Source organism: Apis cerana, linkage group LG3, assembly GCF_029169275.1.
Source record: "Apis cerana isolate GH-2021 linkage group LG3, AcerK_1.0, whole genome shotgun sequence".
NCBI classification, from domain to species: Eukaryota; Metazoa; Arthropoda; class Insecta; order Hymenoptera; family Apidae; genus Apis; species Apis cerana.
The window spans coordinates 9811249-9829657 of record NC_083854.1 but is presented as its reverse complement, the minus strand read 5'-3'; the positions used below and the strand labels follow the sequence as shown (position 1 = coordinate 9829657).

General features: G+C 39.4%; 1 protein-coding gene and 1 long non-coding RNA gene across 5 annotated transcripts in view; one reads left to right on the top strand and one right to left on the bottom strand.

Annotated features, from left to right (window-relative positions):
- The window catches only part of LOC107998182 (telomerase-binding protein EST1A), a 124282-nt gene that overhangs the window by 94681 nt on the left and 11192 nt on the right, over positions 1–18409 (top strand). For both annotated transcript variants that reach the window (XM_028666931.2, XM_062072783.1), the window contains exon 24: positions 17831–17993. In XM_028666931.2, coding sequence (XP_028522732.1) covers positions 17831–17993 — 163 coding nt within the window. The remainder of the gene's footprint in view (positions 1–17830; positions 17994–18409) is intronic.
- LOC133665814 (uncharacterized) lies at positions 579–6627 on the bottom strand. 3 transcript variants are annotated; one of them, XR_009829186.1, is made up of 2 exons: positions 5754–6627; positions 579–5199 (listed from the first exon to the last, which is right to left on the bottom strand). It is a non-coding gene; the product is annotated as an uncharacterized LOC133665814 (long non-coding RNA). The 3 variants fall into 3 exon arrangements; XR_009829188.1 differs by having other exon boundaries at positions 579–3315; XR_009829187.1 differs by having other exon boundaries at positions 579–859.

The following is an 18409-nucleotide window of genomic DNA, read 5'->3' as shown; positions in this document are numbered from 1 at the left end:
AATAGAGACGTCGGCGAAGATATCGCGAGGTTCGATGATTTCACGCTCGAGATATCAACTCTGCCGGTCGTTTCCCGTATCTTCATCGCCAGGGTTCGCGAAGGTAGCCGACAAAGTGGCCAGGGGAACACGTACCGTGTCCCTAAGTCGAACTAAATCAAGAGATTACCGGGACAAGTCGGTTGCGTACCGTTTCCCCGCTCGTTTCTTTCGTTCGTTCCCTCGTTTCTTTTCTGCTTCGTACGCCCTTCTCTTTTATTCTTTCGCCTCTTTTTTTCTTCTTCTTCTTCTTCTTCTTTTTCTTCTGTTGGAGATCGCAGCACGCAAACCCGCCGTTTTTATTTACGGCATCGATGCTCCTCCTTTTTGCATATTTATTATCGACCCCCTCCCTGGCCGAGGCTGGATTTCGCGTGTATTATGTGGGCCTCTGAACCGCCATCTTGGTTCTTGGATAGGGAATACTTTTTAACGTATCCACGATCCACATTTTTGGAAAAATTTTAAACAGGAAATTATGGGATTAGTAATAAAAAAAAAGGGAGGGGAAATCAGATAAAAATAAACACGATTGAAAATTAATTTTAAATTTCTTAGTTTTTTAAAATTTAATGTAGTATGATACACGAGTTGATCTTATCTGTTCAATGAGTATCCTGTATCTCGAATAATGCGTATACTTAATATACCTTTCCATTTGTTTCGCGATTCGTGCGAAAATTTAACACGATGAATAATTAATTAGTAGATACATGTCGGATTGTTTGTAGAACTTTTGCTGATTATTTCCTGTTCCTGTTAAAACTTATCCTTGTTTGTTCCGTTTGAAAGATATCGATCTTCGTCTAATTAAATATCGCTAGAAAAAACAAATATTTTTCATGTAAAAAAAAAAGAATCTATTCAACACACATTCTTATAAATTTTCATTGGAAAGATTTTACACTCTTCTTCGTAAGAGCAAAGTCCAATCACATCGCGCCAATAACACGTTACGACACCCCTCCCCCTTTAAAGCTCGCATTAAATTTATTTACGGCCTTGTGATCCGAACCCAAAGCTCCAAATTGCAGCGAAAAAAAGAAATATCATTTAATACGCATCCGTCTTCCATCCAACGGAGGCTCGTCGTAATTATCCGCGCTGCTTCCACCGTAATATCCTTCCCCCTCCTCTCGAGAACAGCCCTTCAACCTTAATATACGTCCCCCTCCCCCCTCGTTCCGTCTGTTCTCTGTACACACGCTTTTAATTCTTCGCACCGCATCAAAGTTCCCTTTCCATTTTCGAGCCGAACGTACGACGAATCCATTCTCGAAGAACGCGTATGCATGTATACATATACATATATATATTCATCGAAATTGGTTTTGCCGTCGTCATTATCTCGATCCGAAACTCTTCTCGGGTATTTTTCGCGCAACAACCGAGGCGAAATAAATTTCTCCGATATCTCGCCGAATATTTTCCCCTTCCTAACCGAGGAAAAAGAGGGACGTGTTATCGTGGCACGGTTTCGAAGAATACCGGGATGTAAAGTTAGCCGAGACGTGAATACGATAAAGGAAAAGGTGGCAACCGCGGCGGCGAAATAAAGAAAGGGACAGAACCGTTTTGATATCCGAATGCGTGGATGCACGGTATCGGTAGTTCGATTGGATTCTTCTTGGCCCGTTGTTGTATCGCTGTTCGTTCCTCTTTTCTGGAAACGTTGTGCGCAAGTACGAACGTGTATACCTTTTTCGAACTCTTCTTTTTTTTTTTTTAAGGAGGATTCCTCGACAAGTGGATGATAATTTTATATCGTGACAATTCGGAATATCGGTTGGGGATTTTTTATCCAGGAGAAAATAATTCGATTAAGAATCTTAGGATTTTTGGATAATTGATATATCGTTCGGTGATATAAGTTGGAATTCTGAGTGAATTGAAGGTGAGAATACATAGGAATTTATTAAGATGAAGAAAAATTTGAGAGCAAGGGTCTTAAGAGAATTTTTTTATTACGTAAAGAGAGACTCTAGTAATTCTTTTCCAAAGTCTCACGCCTAACGTTCCTCTAAAATATAGTTTCTTTTGAGAAGACCCAGATCCTTAGTAAACGTCAATCAAACGGGCTTTGAATAGGCCATGGGAATCCTCGTGGCTCGACTCCGTGTCCCATTATACCAAAAATACCTCGGACACGTGGCTTAGACATTCCACGCTCTTCAAATACGATGATTTCCGTAACACATATCGATGTTATTCGCCTGCACGATGCCACAAATTTGTATAAACTTTGTTCGTATGTCATATTATATATATATGTGTGCGTTGCAATAATTTTTCGCGAGTAAACTTCACCAGTAGGCATTTGTTTCATTTGCATACCCGCACATAATTGGAACGCCTTTTTAATCGAGCCTTTCGGTCTTTTATTCGTGCCACGATAACTGTTGACTCGTCGAATTCTCAGGGAATAATCACGTGGTGGGAACGAAAAGCGTATCTTTTTTAAACGCTCTGTACATTCGCGTTCTTGTAAAACGCGCGTATAATGCCGAAGTCGCGTGCGCCAATTATCTCGTAACGAAAGCAACAACCTGTTCACCTGTGTATAAATATATATATCGTACAATTTCTTCGTAAAGTGGAACCTGTTCCACCTGTGCCCAATTATGTCATTCCTCAACGGGGATGCTCTAAATTCGTGACGTGGCGAATAAAAACACGGTGAATTTAATTAGCCTTTAAATATTCGCCGGTGCTTGTTTGCATTCGCAAAGAGAGATTAAATTTCGGGTTTTCTAACTGTTCCTCCGTTCCTCGAGATCGAAGTTTTTAGCCTTTCTATTTTTTTCTTTTTTTGCAACAGGAATAATTTAATAATAGGAATAATTCGAAACGAAAAATATATCTCTGGGAGAGGAAATGACTTCGCGGAAATTGATCAAAATTCTCGATGGTGCACCACGGTGATTTAAAAATTTTGTTTTTTCCCCCCCTCAAACAACAAGATTGAAAAATACAACAAAATACCTCTTGCTGCGCCATCCTTCAAAATTCCGGTACACGAATGCCGAGACACGTTGCAATTACCTTCCAGGAACGTGAAAATAACCAGCGAAAGCAAAGCGGTTGGTTGGCCCGTCCGAAATTAATCCGCTGAACCTGTTCCGCCATTAATGACCGATCGCCTCGGCACATCAGTATGGAAGAGGAGAAGTTTGCTCTAAATCTTCGTCTTCTGATAAATTGCACTTGTTACTCTTGCTTCTCTCTCTCTTTCTCCCCCTCCCTCCCCCGTTAAATTCGCCACGATATAAATCTTGGCTGGAATATAATAAAAAAGGCGTGTCTTCTTGGTCGATCGAGTCGAAATTTCATACCAAGAACCGAGAAACCTGCTGGCAAATAATGTTCCGTTTAATTCGCTTTTAATTCGTAACCCGAGCTGGCCGTAACGGTTCCACGGTCGCGCGAGTTACGCGCGAGGCGGCACACCATTCCGCTCGCGGATTTAAGGAAACGGGAACATTAGTTATTCGTTGCAAGACAGCCTAAGTTAATTCTTTTTCTTTTTTTTATTGTACAGTTATAACGCGTTTTGTTTTCGCCGGAGAGGAACTGGAAGAAACTGGATGATTTATCGATCATGAGAAGAAAGTGGAGGAAAAGGATCATGGGAAGGAATTTGAGAAAGGAATGTAGAAGTATAATTTCTTTTTCTCTCTCTCTCGAGGCAAAGTAACAGTTAACAGAATTTTATTATATTTGGTTTCTCTCTGGAATTTAATCTAGGAATAGCAGCGTTCTGTTGCAATTTTTGTTCGCAATCATCTTCTGTTCCTTTCGTTCGATTTCAAAATTGGCAAAATTTTGCAAAGCTCGCTACCAATCATCTCTGGTACACAAAGCACAATTAACCCAACGAAGAAACATCCTAATTACTCCATTACGTGGCGCGTAATCTCATCAATCCTCGGACACGTCCCCCCGCTGCAAAACCGGTGACTTGCAACGCCGCTACCCCTCTCGCCGATTTCGTTTCGAAATAAATGGCCCTTTCGTTAACGGTACCACAGGTAATTAGAGGCGCCCATCGAGTTTCCTCACGAAACGCAACTTCTCCTCAGATATTCCCGGAATAGTCGAAGGTCCTCCCGACAGACAGACCTCCCGGCTACGTTTTTAGATCGTCGATCCAGGGTTCATCGACCAAGCATGGCGCTTTTGGGGGAAAGGAAAAAAAAAAACAAAAAGAAATGGAAACGAGGAACCGTTCGTGATCGACATTAGTGGATATATCTTAGGGGATTCTCCTTTTTTCGAATTCCTGTATTAATTTCTTTCTTCTGATCTTAGCTGGTAGAAAGACCTCAACGGGATTTTTATCGTTCCTCTAAATCCTTGCCTGCTCATTTCTGATGTCAACAAGTTTCGTATAAACAATCGTAAGGGGAGGGAAGATATGAAAGTGGTCCCTTTTCTTTGCACGGAAACGGCTCGATTCGTTTTGCGTCTTGGTGCTAACTTATTTCACGTAAGCAAGGCCTCGAGACCTTGCGAAGGAACGGGCTTGAGAAGAATTCGCTTGGTCACCTTAGCCTCCTAGCTAATTAGGAATAATTGATAGAATAAAGAGTGTCGCTCGGCCTGGCCACGATCATCTGCTTGCCTATCGATTAGACCCGCTTATGGAATTTCTTCTGGGTAGGCTATATTTATATCGTCCGTGCTGTATGTGACGTTCAATTTCAGGTTATTTGCGAGAATGAAGAAATTTAATTTTTTATCAACAAATATCTTGCTTGTCCTTCGATTCGTCAGGAATGAACGGAAGCGAGTGATGACATTATGAGTACCAAGTTTCTATGTTTTTAGACATGATCAGGTAACATTGCCAAGTTGTAAATTATTGTGAAAAGGATTTGTTTTTAGATAGGCGTGGATTTGTTAAAGGATACGTTCTAAATTCACGAATAAAGATCGGGCAATTTTCGGGAAATAATGGAGGAGGCCGGTTTTAATTAACGCCTCTCGCTCCCCGCATGTTTAATTAAATACAATGTCTTGAGTTAATTTACAGCTCCGTCCGTTCAAGTCTTCTTTTAAAGGGAGAAAGGATCCGCGTTGTTTTATGTAAATAGATCTCTCCCCCGGTTGTTTCGCGAGGCGGAGAATTTATCTCTTTCGCGAATATACTACGAACTCGACCTACGAATAATAAGATTTCTTCAAGTTTTAATGAAAATTCGAAGTGGAAAAATTAACGACTTTTTTTTAGAATTTTACAATTTAAGATTACAATTTTTTTTTTTTTTTTTTTTTTAGGTGAAACAGGTTTGAAAGTTTAGAAGAAAGAAATTCAAAATTCAGAGATACAATTTTGTCGGTTTCGCTATTATAAAAAGATCGTGAAATTTTGATCGATTTTTTGTTCCATTTGAAACAAGAGACGAAACCCAAAAACTTTCGCGATTAACATTTATAACGCTCGAACAAATTTCTTGTTAAAGGCCAACGTACGAAGGCCACGAAGTCGTGGGGATCCTCGAGTCCTCCTGTTTCGTGTCAACAGTTACTGTACCGTGTTATTAAAGGGTAAAAAGACGCAGGACAATTACTTCTTGCTATCGTGGCTGCGTTCACTTTCGATGAGGGGGGGAAAAAAAAAAGAAGGAGGGAAAAAGGTAGATGGAACGCGAGGGCAACGAAGGGAGGATAAAAGCGAAGAGAAGCGAAACAGCTAATTACTCTAAACTAATTACCTTTTGTTAGTACCGGTCTGCATCGATCGAGCATCTCACGAACCTTGAACGACAACATCGGCCACAATCGTTCGATTCTTTGTCTTTATTCCTCTGTATGTGTGCGATAAACGATCAAGTCGACTCGGAATCGTTATTTTATTCCTCTTTTTTTTTAGCAATTACTTCGATGAGACTTTTAAGGGATGGTCATGACGAGAAGAGACGATGAAAAAGTGTTTTGATTCGTTCGATTCACAAAGTAGTTTCACTTCGATTTGATCCTCTGTAAATGGATTGTTTCCTTGAATCTATATTTGAGTTCCAATTATTATGGACATTTAATCTAAAACTATCAAATCAATTCCAATCTTAAAACTTCAGCTCGTTCAATGTCCATGTCTAACCTATAAAAATTTCCTTCTTCTGTTAGAAATGAAAAAGAATTTTCCACACATTTCTTTTTGTTCAGTATACAAATTTCGTCGTCAATCATTCTGTATAATCATCTTCGACTTCGTTTTCGTTCCATTTTTATTTCACAATCATGTTTTTCTTACAATACTAAATTCGCAACACCTAGAAAATCTTCCAACTAACCTAACAATTTTCTCTTTCTTTCTCTCTCTCCCTCTCTCTTTCTCCAATTCTCAGACTTACTCGCCGACTCCCACGCTTACTTCGCTCCCCAAGATCCGCTCTAACCGATCGAAAAATGAGAACCCAATCCACGTCCACGGAACACACCACAGAACGAATCGTCGATCGTGATTCGATCGTGGATCGAGGTGGTTGTCACGCGCGACAATTACGCCGCCGCCGCCGCCGCCGTCGCCACCTTTAGGCTCGCAGGTGGTGCCATCTCGGCCACAGCTGCGCGTTCCTCGTTTATTAAGCGCGGATCACCGGTAGCCAATCGGCTGTCCGCGCTTAAGTCGCGATACACAACCGGCGACGATGGATAATTTATCGCGCGTTCGGTGTTTCCGCGCGATCGTTTAGGCAGGACCAGGCTGAATATAAATGGCGGCTCGCGGCCGATTCCCATGCAGAGTGCATGCTCGCTCTGTGCAACAACCCCGGTGCACGGCTCCTCGCCGCATAAATGAGATCGTTAATAAACGATACGGTTTATTGTGATTTACAAGCTTCGCTGTGCCTGCACGAGCGCCTGCTCGAAGGGGCAGGTTGCGGGCCGAGAGACAGCCCGTTTTTCAAAGCGGTCGGAAGTATAGGTTAGGTTTGCTCGTTGAGGTGAATTTTTACTTTCTTCTTTTCTTTTCTTTTATTTTTCACGGTGTAATTTTACTTTGCTTTGTCGGATGTTGGATCGTTAATATTTGAATAGTTTCTTGAAATTTTGAGCGATGTGTGTGCAATATAAAGATTCCAATCTAAAGCGTTAAGATTAATGGTCGATGCCTCTTGATATATTATAAATGTGAGCATTCGTAGAGATCCTGTAGGTAACGACGATTAAGGGGGAAATCCAGCGATACAAATTATGAAAAAAGAATCAGAATTTATCCCAATGAGCTAACAATTTACGACTGGAAGAGTTAAATATATAATTCGAGCTTTGATTTATAAAAATAATGGATAGGAATAAATAAAAACTCGGATAACAAATATGAAGAACAATTTTACATATATATAAAGATGAAATATTAGAGTTATGAATCGAGATTAAAGATTAATCATTCAAAATAATCTTGCAGAAATCCATATTTAAATGGAATAATTATAAATACAAATATATGCATTTAGAATTGACATAAGGCCATAATAATCCTCACTATTATCATTCTCCTTTCATGAGGGGTTTGCCCATGGGGGTTGACAATACGTGTAAAAGGGAGTTTGCAAAGGGATTTGACCTCGAATAGGGGATCATAAGTCGGAGATATTGGAACTGTACGAATTTCGCGCGATAGTTGGCCAGATGACGAGGGGGGCTGTATAATAATGAGAGGTTCTGCGGTTCCTTGGGGACTTTGCAGTTACATTGTGTTTAATAAATCTTGACTATGTTTGTGGTTCCATTCGTAGAATATTTCACAAATGAAAATATGGAGCGAGATATATATAATCTGCGACTGAAACTGAGATTATTTATTTACATTATTACATTATAAAATCTTTTTCACCAACATTCTCCCAATTTACTGAAATTGTAAACTTTTTTATTTTAGATTTTTCATTCTATCATCTAAATGTTCTAAATTCGTTTTATTCGTTACACTTCTCATCCGAAAAAACTTGCTTCGAAATCAGAAAAATACTAAACCATATTTGTTACTTAATCGCGGGTTAAAAAGTCCTCGAATGCCGGACTTAATTATCTATCTACCTTGTACCTTGCGATTTCACCTCAAACTGCATCGAGCATTAAGATGCAAACTAGCTCGCGACACGATTGCCCAGCAATCTCAGACCTTCCTTCTTTGAACTTCATTAAGTGAGTTAATTCCAGTTTGGAACGATATTCTCGAATAACGTTTTAATGAACTTTTCTATGCTAATGAAAATGTTATCTATCACGCGGTGCGAGCTCGAGCGCTCGTTTCGATAAGAAGCGCGACACCCGCTATCCCCGTAAGAGAACAACAAGTCGAGGAAGCGCACGGTGGCACGATTATCTCGCTACCGGTTGCTCGTTGTGCGCATCGATAAAATTAGCTCGTGCAACCGTGTCGAAGACAACGGGTAGCGACAGAGCGGCGTTATCGGCCAATTGCATTAGCATGAGAACATCTGCGACGATTAGTCCAAGTTGCAATAATTGATAACGTATTTGTACGAGTCACAACTTTTTTTTTTTTTATTTTATTTTGTGCGATCATTTGGATGCTATTAATTGGATGATAATCCTAACGTCAATATCAAAGTAATTTTGTTGTGGAAGAATAATATTTTTCGTTTGACTCTTCGATTTTTTATAAATTTTTCCAAGCAGTTTTTTCTTCTTCGCTTTCATTTCAGCTATTCGAAAAATATATTGAAACAGTTACTATAATATCCTTTCAGATTAAAAGAGATATAGCTATACTTTTAACGTGGAAATATCTAATAAAAAAAACGTTTACTCTTCTCCTTGACAAAGGGCAACATAAAACACCACTAAAACCGCACACAGATTTTCCATTTCCCCGAAAAAGGTTCCCCTCCCAATCTTTCCAATACTCGAGAACACTCGTCAAAAATGTTTTCCGCTGGTCTCGTTCACAAAAGAGTTTTACCACTCTTTCTCGAACACCTCCATCCATTATCGCGCTCCGTCGAATCCTTTAAAAAGAAAAACACGAATCCACAATCCTTCCAAATTAATTCCATCCAGGTATATACCACCCATACATGCCATTCTATGCGTGTCATTTTTATTCAAAAAGAATATTCGATAATCCCCCTTTTTAGATACGTATTCTATATTACACAAGTGAAATCCACAAAGCTCTTTAAAGAAAAAAATAATTAGATATTCCGTCACCATCACTTTCCAACGATGGTTGGGAAGTTGACAAGCTTAAAAAAAAAAACCATTCTATCCACTTTTTCGCAACATGGAAACCCATAATCCCCTTAAAAAAAAAAAAAAAAAAGTTAGAGATTTGATATTCCACGCGCGTTATTCTATCCATTTTGCAACGACGATGAAGTCCACAAGTCCCCTTAAAAAAAGAGAAAAGGGAAAAATTACACGAGCGATCCACCATGAAATCGCCGACCTCTCCCTCGATTCGCTCGTTCACCCTCGACTCGGTCGCCACCCTCGCGCGAAACACGAGGAAAAGCAAGGTTGAACAGAGGCAGCCGGTGATATTCAAACATTTATAGTCGAAATATTACTGGCGGGGGAGGGGGGATCCCGTTGGGAGGTGATCCCGGCGCGGTGCTCCACACACCCTCGCTGTCATCTGCGCCGGCGAGATAACGTTTCCGCCCGTGTCAACCCCCTTCGACTCGGCTAAGGGTAAGAGCAGAAGGACATTGTGCTCCCGTTGTACCCCAGTGAATGTTGGCACGGCTAATGGCACCGCACAACCCCCGTAGAATCTTTAATTTCCACGACGTTAAGAGACACTCGTTCTCCCCGGGGCCTCGTACGCCTTGATACGCGCGCGTCCCCTCTTCCTCCCCCTCCGCAAGTGTAATCTGGCCAAGCGGTTGATTCACAGGGTTAGAAACGAACCGCGTGTTTCCTTTTTCTTGTTTTCTATCTAACTTTGTTCTTGTTGGACGAGTTGAATTGGTTCGGACGTGCTCCTCTTTTTTTCGTGCTTTTCGAAGATGAGGAACGGGGGTGGGTGAGTTTGATTAGTTGGGGGACGACGGATCGATGTTGGTTTTTTTTTTTTTTTTTTCTTTTATTTTTGGATACGTCATTTACATCTTCTCTGCGAATGGATTGAATTTGAATGGAGTCGAGTTTTAAATATTCGGTAGGTTGAAGGTTGAAAATAAAATTTAATTAAGATGGAGCGAATAGCGAATAATATTATATTATTATATATATTTAGAGTAATAGATGAACGGGTGGTAAAATTTAATTTAGGAAGCTGAAATTTGTATTTGGGATTGAAATAATTTTAATCTTTTATTTGCGAGTAATTTTTTATTTGAAGAAATTCGATTCGATTCAAAAATTTAATTCGTGAAATTTTTATCGAACGTAAAATATATAAAAGTTTCTGGGAAATATTTTATCGATATTATTCGCGCAAACGAATATAGAGCGATTCGTTAAAAAAAAAAAATGGATGAAAAATTACATGCTGCAGTGAAAATTTTTTTTTATATAAAAAAAGGAAAATATCGAACTTAACGATGTCATTCAGTTCTCCATTAGCGTTAAATTTTAATTCTCATCTCCACTTAAACCGCTCTCGACGGATACTTCCGTTAACGATCATAAAATTTCTCTCGAACGAGATTCCCATCAGATTTTCTCTCTCCTTCTCCCTCTCTCGATGCAAAGAAATCATTCTCCTTCTCTCACCCTTGGAATCCTTGGTGGAAGAGTTGGCGGCTGCCACTGACGCGTTCGACCTCGGTTCTCTTTCTTCTTACCAAAATTTTTCCTCGACTCTTGAAGCACCCTTCACAACTCTCGCCATCTGTGACTGGCCTGTGTACATAGATGACGATTTACTTCTTCCCCGAGCGTCGAGGAGCGTGATTTTTTCCTTCCCCAATTCGGCAAAACCTCCTTGGGTCAATATTCCTCTATCTCGGGGGATGGACGCGTCGCCATCTTGCATCTGACTACTCGTCTTCCTCTCCTTTGCGGATCCCTTCGAGAATTGTCGAACGCTTTTCTCCTCGATTCGAACACGTGGATTAAAAACACGCAAAATTCTGACAAATTATCGATGATAATACACAGCGGAGGAAAATGAATCTACTAAGATAGACAGCCAGATGATACTTCGCCTTTTTAACTTACGAGAGGGAAAGTCGAATAGAAAATAACTTTCGCGAATTTTTCCTAAACTCCGAAGAATCTATATAAACAGATATTCATCCAGAAGTTAACCACGAGGGGATATCTCGTTCCCAAAAATTAACAATATTGGGACGAAATATATATATATATAAATATAAAATCAATATCAAGCACGAAATTGAATTACCTCCCATTCCATACTCCGCCACCAAAAATAATCCTCTCGAACGATCCCCGGATGACGCTGGACGCGAAAATTCACGATTTTGCGGGGAGAATCCATCCCACTCGTCGACACCTGGCGAACATTCCGTCCGCGGCGAGAAGAGGGATATATACGCGAAAGGGATCGTACCGCGCCGTTTCTATTAGTTCAGTCATCGACAGTGCAAACACTCCTTTGTGGTGCGCGTAGTACGTTGTTCGAGTCGGGATGCACTTGAGACTGCGGATGCTTCCCGCCTCGTGCGCGCGCGATTTCGCGAGGGGAGGAACAGGAGGAGGATAGAGTCGGCTGCGACGACGAGAGGAGGGAAATTGCGAGAGAGAGAGAGAGAGAGTGTGGTACGGCTCGTGACAATGTCAATGTTTGCGTCGTTGCACCGAAGCACTCTCAGAGAACGGACGGAGACTGAGTGTCTTCAGGTTGTACAGGAAGAATGGATTCGTGTCGAGGGTACGTAGAACTAGTCGCTCTTTGCGGGGACTACCTCAATGAACCTCCATTAATTTCCAAGCTTTCCCCGTCGCTCTCCGTCTTCTCTCTTTCCTCTCTTTAAGCCCCCTCCCTCTTTGCTCCCTTCTTTCCGCCGCGGAAGCGTCAACTCCTCCCTCTCTCTGCTCGCTGGGACGATCGATCGATCTATCTATCTATCTATCCAATGGATAGATGCGATTCGTTTCTTCTTCCTTTCGAAACAGGCGTTGAATAATAATTTGTTTCGATTTCAACTTAAAGAAAAGGAATTTTCACATGGAATCGTCACTTACTATGAAGTAGGTCCTTCTCATCTGTAAAGAATTGGAGGAAATAAAGAAGGTGATAGGGGAATTAATAAATTCCATTGTTTGTGAGAGAGGAAAAGAAACATTTCAGCGCATAAATTAAGGGTACACGACTCGAGCTTTTTCCGGTTGATTCCACCTTGACACGGCGAGATACTTGTTCGACCGTCAGGTATTTGTCGTCCAGAGCCGATCTTCGCGTGGGCGTATATGCTTTATAACCGAGAAGCGAAGAGACGATCGAATCGACGATGCCTTTCGAAATTTGATTTGCATCCGGTCCCGAATCGTTCAACTCGAACAGTTGCGCGTTTATGAGTGCGAGTATCCTTGATATTTATTACACTCTACACGCCAATTCCGAGTGGAAATGGCAGTAAAGTCGATTCGAATTTGCTAGGGATGTTTTTCTTTTTGCTTTTGCATTTAATAAATTTCATCTTTGTTCCGTGGGATTCTTTTTTTTTTTTGGAAAAGTGATTTAGAATATATATAAATTAATTATAATTAATTAATTGTGGATAAAAAAAGGAATTTCATTTATTTTTAGATAATGAATTCTACATATTTTTCGACACTTCTCGAACATCTTTATTGGATTCATTGTTGATTCCACGAATATATCAACATATGTATGTAATTATTCGAAAGGATTAATCCTTTGCGCTCGATTTATGCTATTAATAAATTGTAAACTTATTTAAAATGGAGATAAGATGTCCAGATTCGACGATCGTGGCAAAGTTTCGTAAAGTTTCCCTAAAAGAAATAGATTTCGAAAATGAATTAGCTGAAGCGAAGATGAATTTGATATCGAACTGTCGAGATTGATTGTAATTAATTATTGATAGAGAAAATTAGAACGAGGGAAAATTCAGAATGAACTTAGAAAAACTCGCAAAGGAATTAATAAAGAAAGGAAAGAAAGGTAAAACGTAGATTAATCAGCTTGCATTTCGCCCCACGATCGCATCATCAGCTCCTCTCGGTTTCCGCTTCCCCATCGAATCCAATCATCTTTTATTTACACTCTTTTTCGAGATCGCACAAACGTATCCGGTCTACGAGAGGTCGAGATAAGAGGGAAGCAGATCTTACTACGCGAGGCGAATTCCACGATAATGAAACGGATGATCCGAGGCGCTAATCCAAGCTTTAGATTATTTATGCCGCTTCGTAACGAATCGTGGAGTTACTTATTACTCGTTCGACGAAATTGGATTACGTATAACGATAAGAAAGTCGAAGAGTCTCCGTTGGATCGACGATTTATTTCCGAATTGACGATTATTTGATATCGTTTCCCCACAAATTTTCGGAGTACAGTAGCGAGTTTACATTTGAAAATGAAAAACTTTGCTTGAAAATAAAGCTTCGCTCAAAAGATGGATCTTCAGAATTTGTAAATCGATCGAGGATGACTTCCATTTAAATATTTACTTACTTTGCCTGATCCCTCGATGCATCTCGATCCTTCGATTTGATACATTCTACGTAATTTCGACGTGAAACTTTTCACTTTTTACCTTTTCGATTCGAATAAACAGGGCCGATCCCGGCCCGATTACAAACGATCTTTCCTCCATTCCATAGACGAGTTAAGCCGACTTCCGGTCGGCGATTTATCATCACGAGACAGCTGGATAGTCGCGACTCCGCGAGTCGATATGTTCGATAATCGCGGCACGCCGTTTTATTTATTCAAGGTCCGACCGGAAATCCCTCGAGATCCGCGCTTTGACCCACTTACACATTATGCGAAGAATGATATCTATTGATGAGGAGGGCATTAAACGTAATCGAAGGAAGAGATATGATGGATAAATTATAGAATATCAAAATTGCTCGTCTTATTTGTAAATTATGCGCCTGACATATTTTTTTTTTCTTGTGAGAATGATAAAGGAGAGTTCCTTTCTCTCTATTCTCCTATTTATTTCAACACTCTCGCTCTCGACGAACTTAAAAGACGGCGATTTGTAAAATGTCTACTCGGTTTGATCTTGCGAGACAATCGACGAGACGATTAATTATCCGTGTATCGTTACGCCGGTTCTTGAAAAACGAAAATCGATTAAGTAAATTTTCAATTATTGCGATGTCCTTTATCGTTGAGCGAGGCGGGTGTCGCTGCTGTGCCGGAATGCGATACCGTTAATTGATTCTCATCCCGTGGCAGTTGAATGAAATTTCTTGCGGGCGCGGGAATACGCCATGGACGCGTTCCCATCGCGCTTATGCTAATTCGTGGCGGGCAGGTGTCGTGTGTGCAATTGGTGAAAAAGAAAGAAAGAAAGAAAGAAAGAAAGAAAAAAGAGAGAAGGAGCAACGTTATCGGGATTGCGTAACCGGCAATTTCAAGAATCCGAAGGAAGCGAATAAATTTCTATACGTGGTCTTTGATTTCCTGAGTTATTTGTACTTTTTTGTAGAAAATTTTATAATCCTTCTCTATAATTTTTCTTAACGATTTTCAATTAATTAAATTGCAATCTCTCGTGTTTGCAATTTAGATTAAACTTTGGACTTTTTGGAGATTTCACTTACAGATGAATAAGGATATATAAGATAAGTAATAAGATAAAATTTTACTGAGAAAAATTCTTAAAATTCTTAAAATTGAGGATGCAGGAGGTTAACACATTGCGCACTGCACTCTGCTCGCTCAACGTGCTTCCACACTTATACATATTTATTACGTAGGCTTTTTTTACATTTTAACTATATATTTATCATGTAAATAAAATTAAATCGATTAATTATTATTTACTTTACATCTTTTTATCGGGAACTTCTTCCTTTTCCTATTATTGCTTCGAGCGTTTCTAATTCTTCCACTCGTCGATCGAGTCGAAAAAAACATTAAAACGAGATATCTCGTACGCAATGATAGATCGTTCAAAAAACGATCGCTCAATTCGTAATTTTCATTCGAATTTACTTCGAGTAATCCGATTTTTAACTCCTCGAGTCGTCGATCGAGTCGAAGAAAAATTAAAACGACATATCTCGTAATACAAATTCCGTAAGCAACGCGTCAATAGCGTTAAAAAAACGATCGCTCAATCCTCAAATTTACTTCGAGTAATGCGATTTTTAACTCCTCGAGTCGTCGATCGAGTCGAAGAAAAATTAAAACGACATATCTCGTAACACAAATTCCGTAAGCAACGCGTCAATAGCGTTAAAAAAACGATCGCTCAATCCGTAATCTTCAAATTTACTTCGAATATTTTTTAAAACGACATGTCTCGTAACAATTCAGTTTCCTATATAACGAGATATCCATATGCAACGCGTCAATAACGTTCGAAAAAACGATCGCTCGATTCGTAATCTTCGGATTTACTTTATCGATCCCACTTACGGCCCACCGCGTCTAACCGACACGAACTCGCCCAACTTCTCGGAACGCCTCTTACACAGGTTGTCCGCTAGAATTCGCGCGATCGGCCGGCCAGTTGTCTGGTGTTCCACGCGATTCTCTCTCTCTCTTTCTCTCTCTCTCTGGCTTTAGCTCTCTTTCTCTCGAGCCGTGAACCTGTCCTTAACGTGACGCGAGTAGGTTTCCGCGTCAGCATGGAACATTTACAATGTGGCTAGGAGGCACGCTTAATATGCGTGGGCGGCGGAGCCGCGGTGCGTGATTCAAGGCGGGTTCTCACGCGCCACTCGTGCTCGAGGGAGGGAGAGGGGGCGCGGGGCCGGGCGGAACGAAGGAAAAGTGACGAAGACGACGGAGGCGACAGAACGGTACGCGGCCGATCGTTTAGGAATTCGCGAATAACTCTAAACGGGGGTAAAACGCGGCTGTGTCGATTCGCGTAGCTTTGTATACGCAGGTATTTGCCGCGTGCTTTCACGAACGCGGGACGGGGAGAATACGGTTAATTTTTAGAACGAGAGAGACGAGGGTTTGGATGAATTTCTTTTTCGAATGAATCTTTCTCGAAAAGTATTAATTTAATTTAAAATCACGCGATGTTAAGTAATAGTGTGCTGATTTATTTTTCGATTAAAAAAATATAGTAGGAGAGAATTATTCGCTATAACGCGACTACTTTTTTTTCATAGCACGATATTTCGTATTACAGACAAGTTCTCGTATATGGATTTTCGTAATTCGTATTAATATTTTTATTTTGATTATTTTAAAAATAAAATTATATAAGTTTCGGTATAAAAAAGGTTATTTGCATTATTTGTTGAAATCATTCTTTTTTTTTTACAAAATCGATCGATTCGTTTGATTTTGTATTACTTCGCTATTGTATCATTGTGTCATACAATTACGAAACGAAAGAGTAACCCTCTTATGTTTCGATGAGGCATTCAGTTCCGCGCCTAATTATCATGTATTGCGTGTACCCGTTGCGGGCCCGAGGAAAGCCAACATTCCGGAATTCACTGCCGTTCGAAATACCTACGAATCCGTAATATCACCGTCGCGAGACGATTTTCAACGATGTTCGTTCATTATGCATCGTCATGCAGACGCCATTCCTCGCTGCGGTGAATAATTTCGATTTTTACGATCTACAAAACGATGGATTAACAATTCGTAGGAATTTACTAAATTTAAAATGTGAAACTGTTAAAATGGAGTATCCTATGGTCAACCTTAGAATCGTTAATTTATTTTCAATATTCGTCCCGTGTTTCCTACAGTTTGTAAACGATCATAGAGGAGATAAATTATTCCTATAAGGAATTGAATATATCTGATATATCTTTCGCGTCAAAAGATGTACCTCAATTCGGATGATTATACGTTTGATGTTTCAGTGAAACGTATAATTTTCATTCCGTATTCCGTGTATTTTAGCAAACAATTCAACTCAATAATTAAACGTAGTTGAATTCTTTTTTCATTTGATTCTGTCTCGATTAATCAAAAAAAAGAAAAAAAAATAAAAATGGCAAACGTAACACGAGGATTGTGCAGATTATTCGAGCAATTATTATCGAGATATGCGAATATATAAAGTGAATCAATAATTTACGAAGACTAAGTTTCGAATTTGTGATAGATAATAATTATATTTGAATTAGTTTCAACTATTAATCGATTGATTAATTTCCCTCTTGCTCTGCCTTTCTGTTTTCTCATTCTTAATATTGGATGTATGATCGATCGTTGAACGTTACTTTGTGAAATAAAAAAATTTCAACATAGATGAAAAAAAAGAAACATATTTAAAACGTTGTGTGTTTTATGAAGATCTATCGGGGCAAACAATGTATTTATTATCGAGTATCGATCATCGTCCTACAAAGTAAAAGCAACATTAAAGAGCTCATTACGTTTATAATCTTCGCTGTAACAATGGTTACTTGGCATTGGCTTATGCCGCCAACTCGACATTGTTTCCGTGCACAATGCATATGTGAGATTCAATTGGATGACAATACGTTCCAGGTCTGCGTCCTTCTCGATCTTTGAACAAATGGGATCAATCGGTAAAAAAGAGAGCCTCGTAAGAACGAAAGGAACAAGAAATGAAGAAGAGATAAGAAATAATCGAATTTCAACTTTTTTTTTTATTTCTTCTTCAACGAATTATGAGCGTTTTCAAGTGAATTTTAAATTAAGATAAATATAATGTAACAGAGTACAAAAGATTTATTACGATATTTGTATATGTTTCAGCAAATATTACAAAAGTCTTCAGTATCAGTGGAGATCGAAGTGAGACCTAGACAATTGGTGCCGGATACTAATTGCTTTATCGACTACTTACCACAATTGCAAAATATCACGAAGGCGGTTTCCGGTGCACAGCCAATTTACACGCTCATGGTACCACTTGTAGGTAAGTAAATTTACAATTTTTCGATATAAAAATATCGTATTTTTGACGCGTTATTAACATATTTATTCGGACATCAATAGAAAGATTTATCAATCGTAACTCGTCGTAAAACTCAAAGTATATTGTTAAAAAAAATTTCAAAATATTCAAAACTAATTAAGTCTCGAAAATCGTTTGCTTATTTCCTTTTTTGTTTGTTCCTAAATCTTTTATTCGGATGTTAACTACAATTTATTTTCGATCACTGGTTTATCGTAAAGAATAGGAATAGAATAAGAATAGAACAAAGAAAAATGTAAATATGAGAACGTGAAGGATGAAAGGAAAGCATTCTGGATAATTTATTTATGCAAATCTGTTGCTATGAATACGAAGACACGATTATTTTTTAAAAGATTGATAAATAAACAAATTTT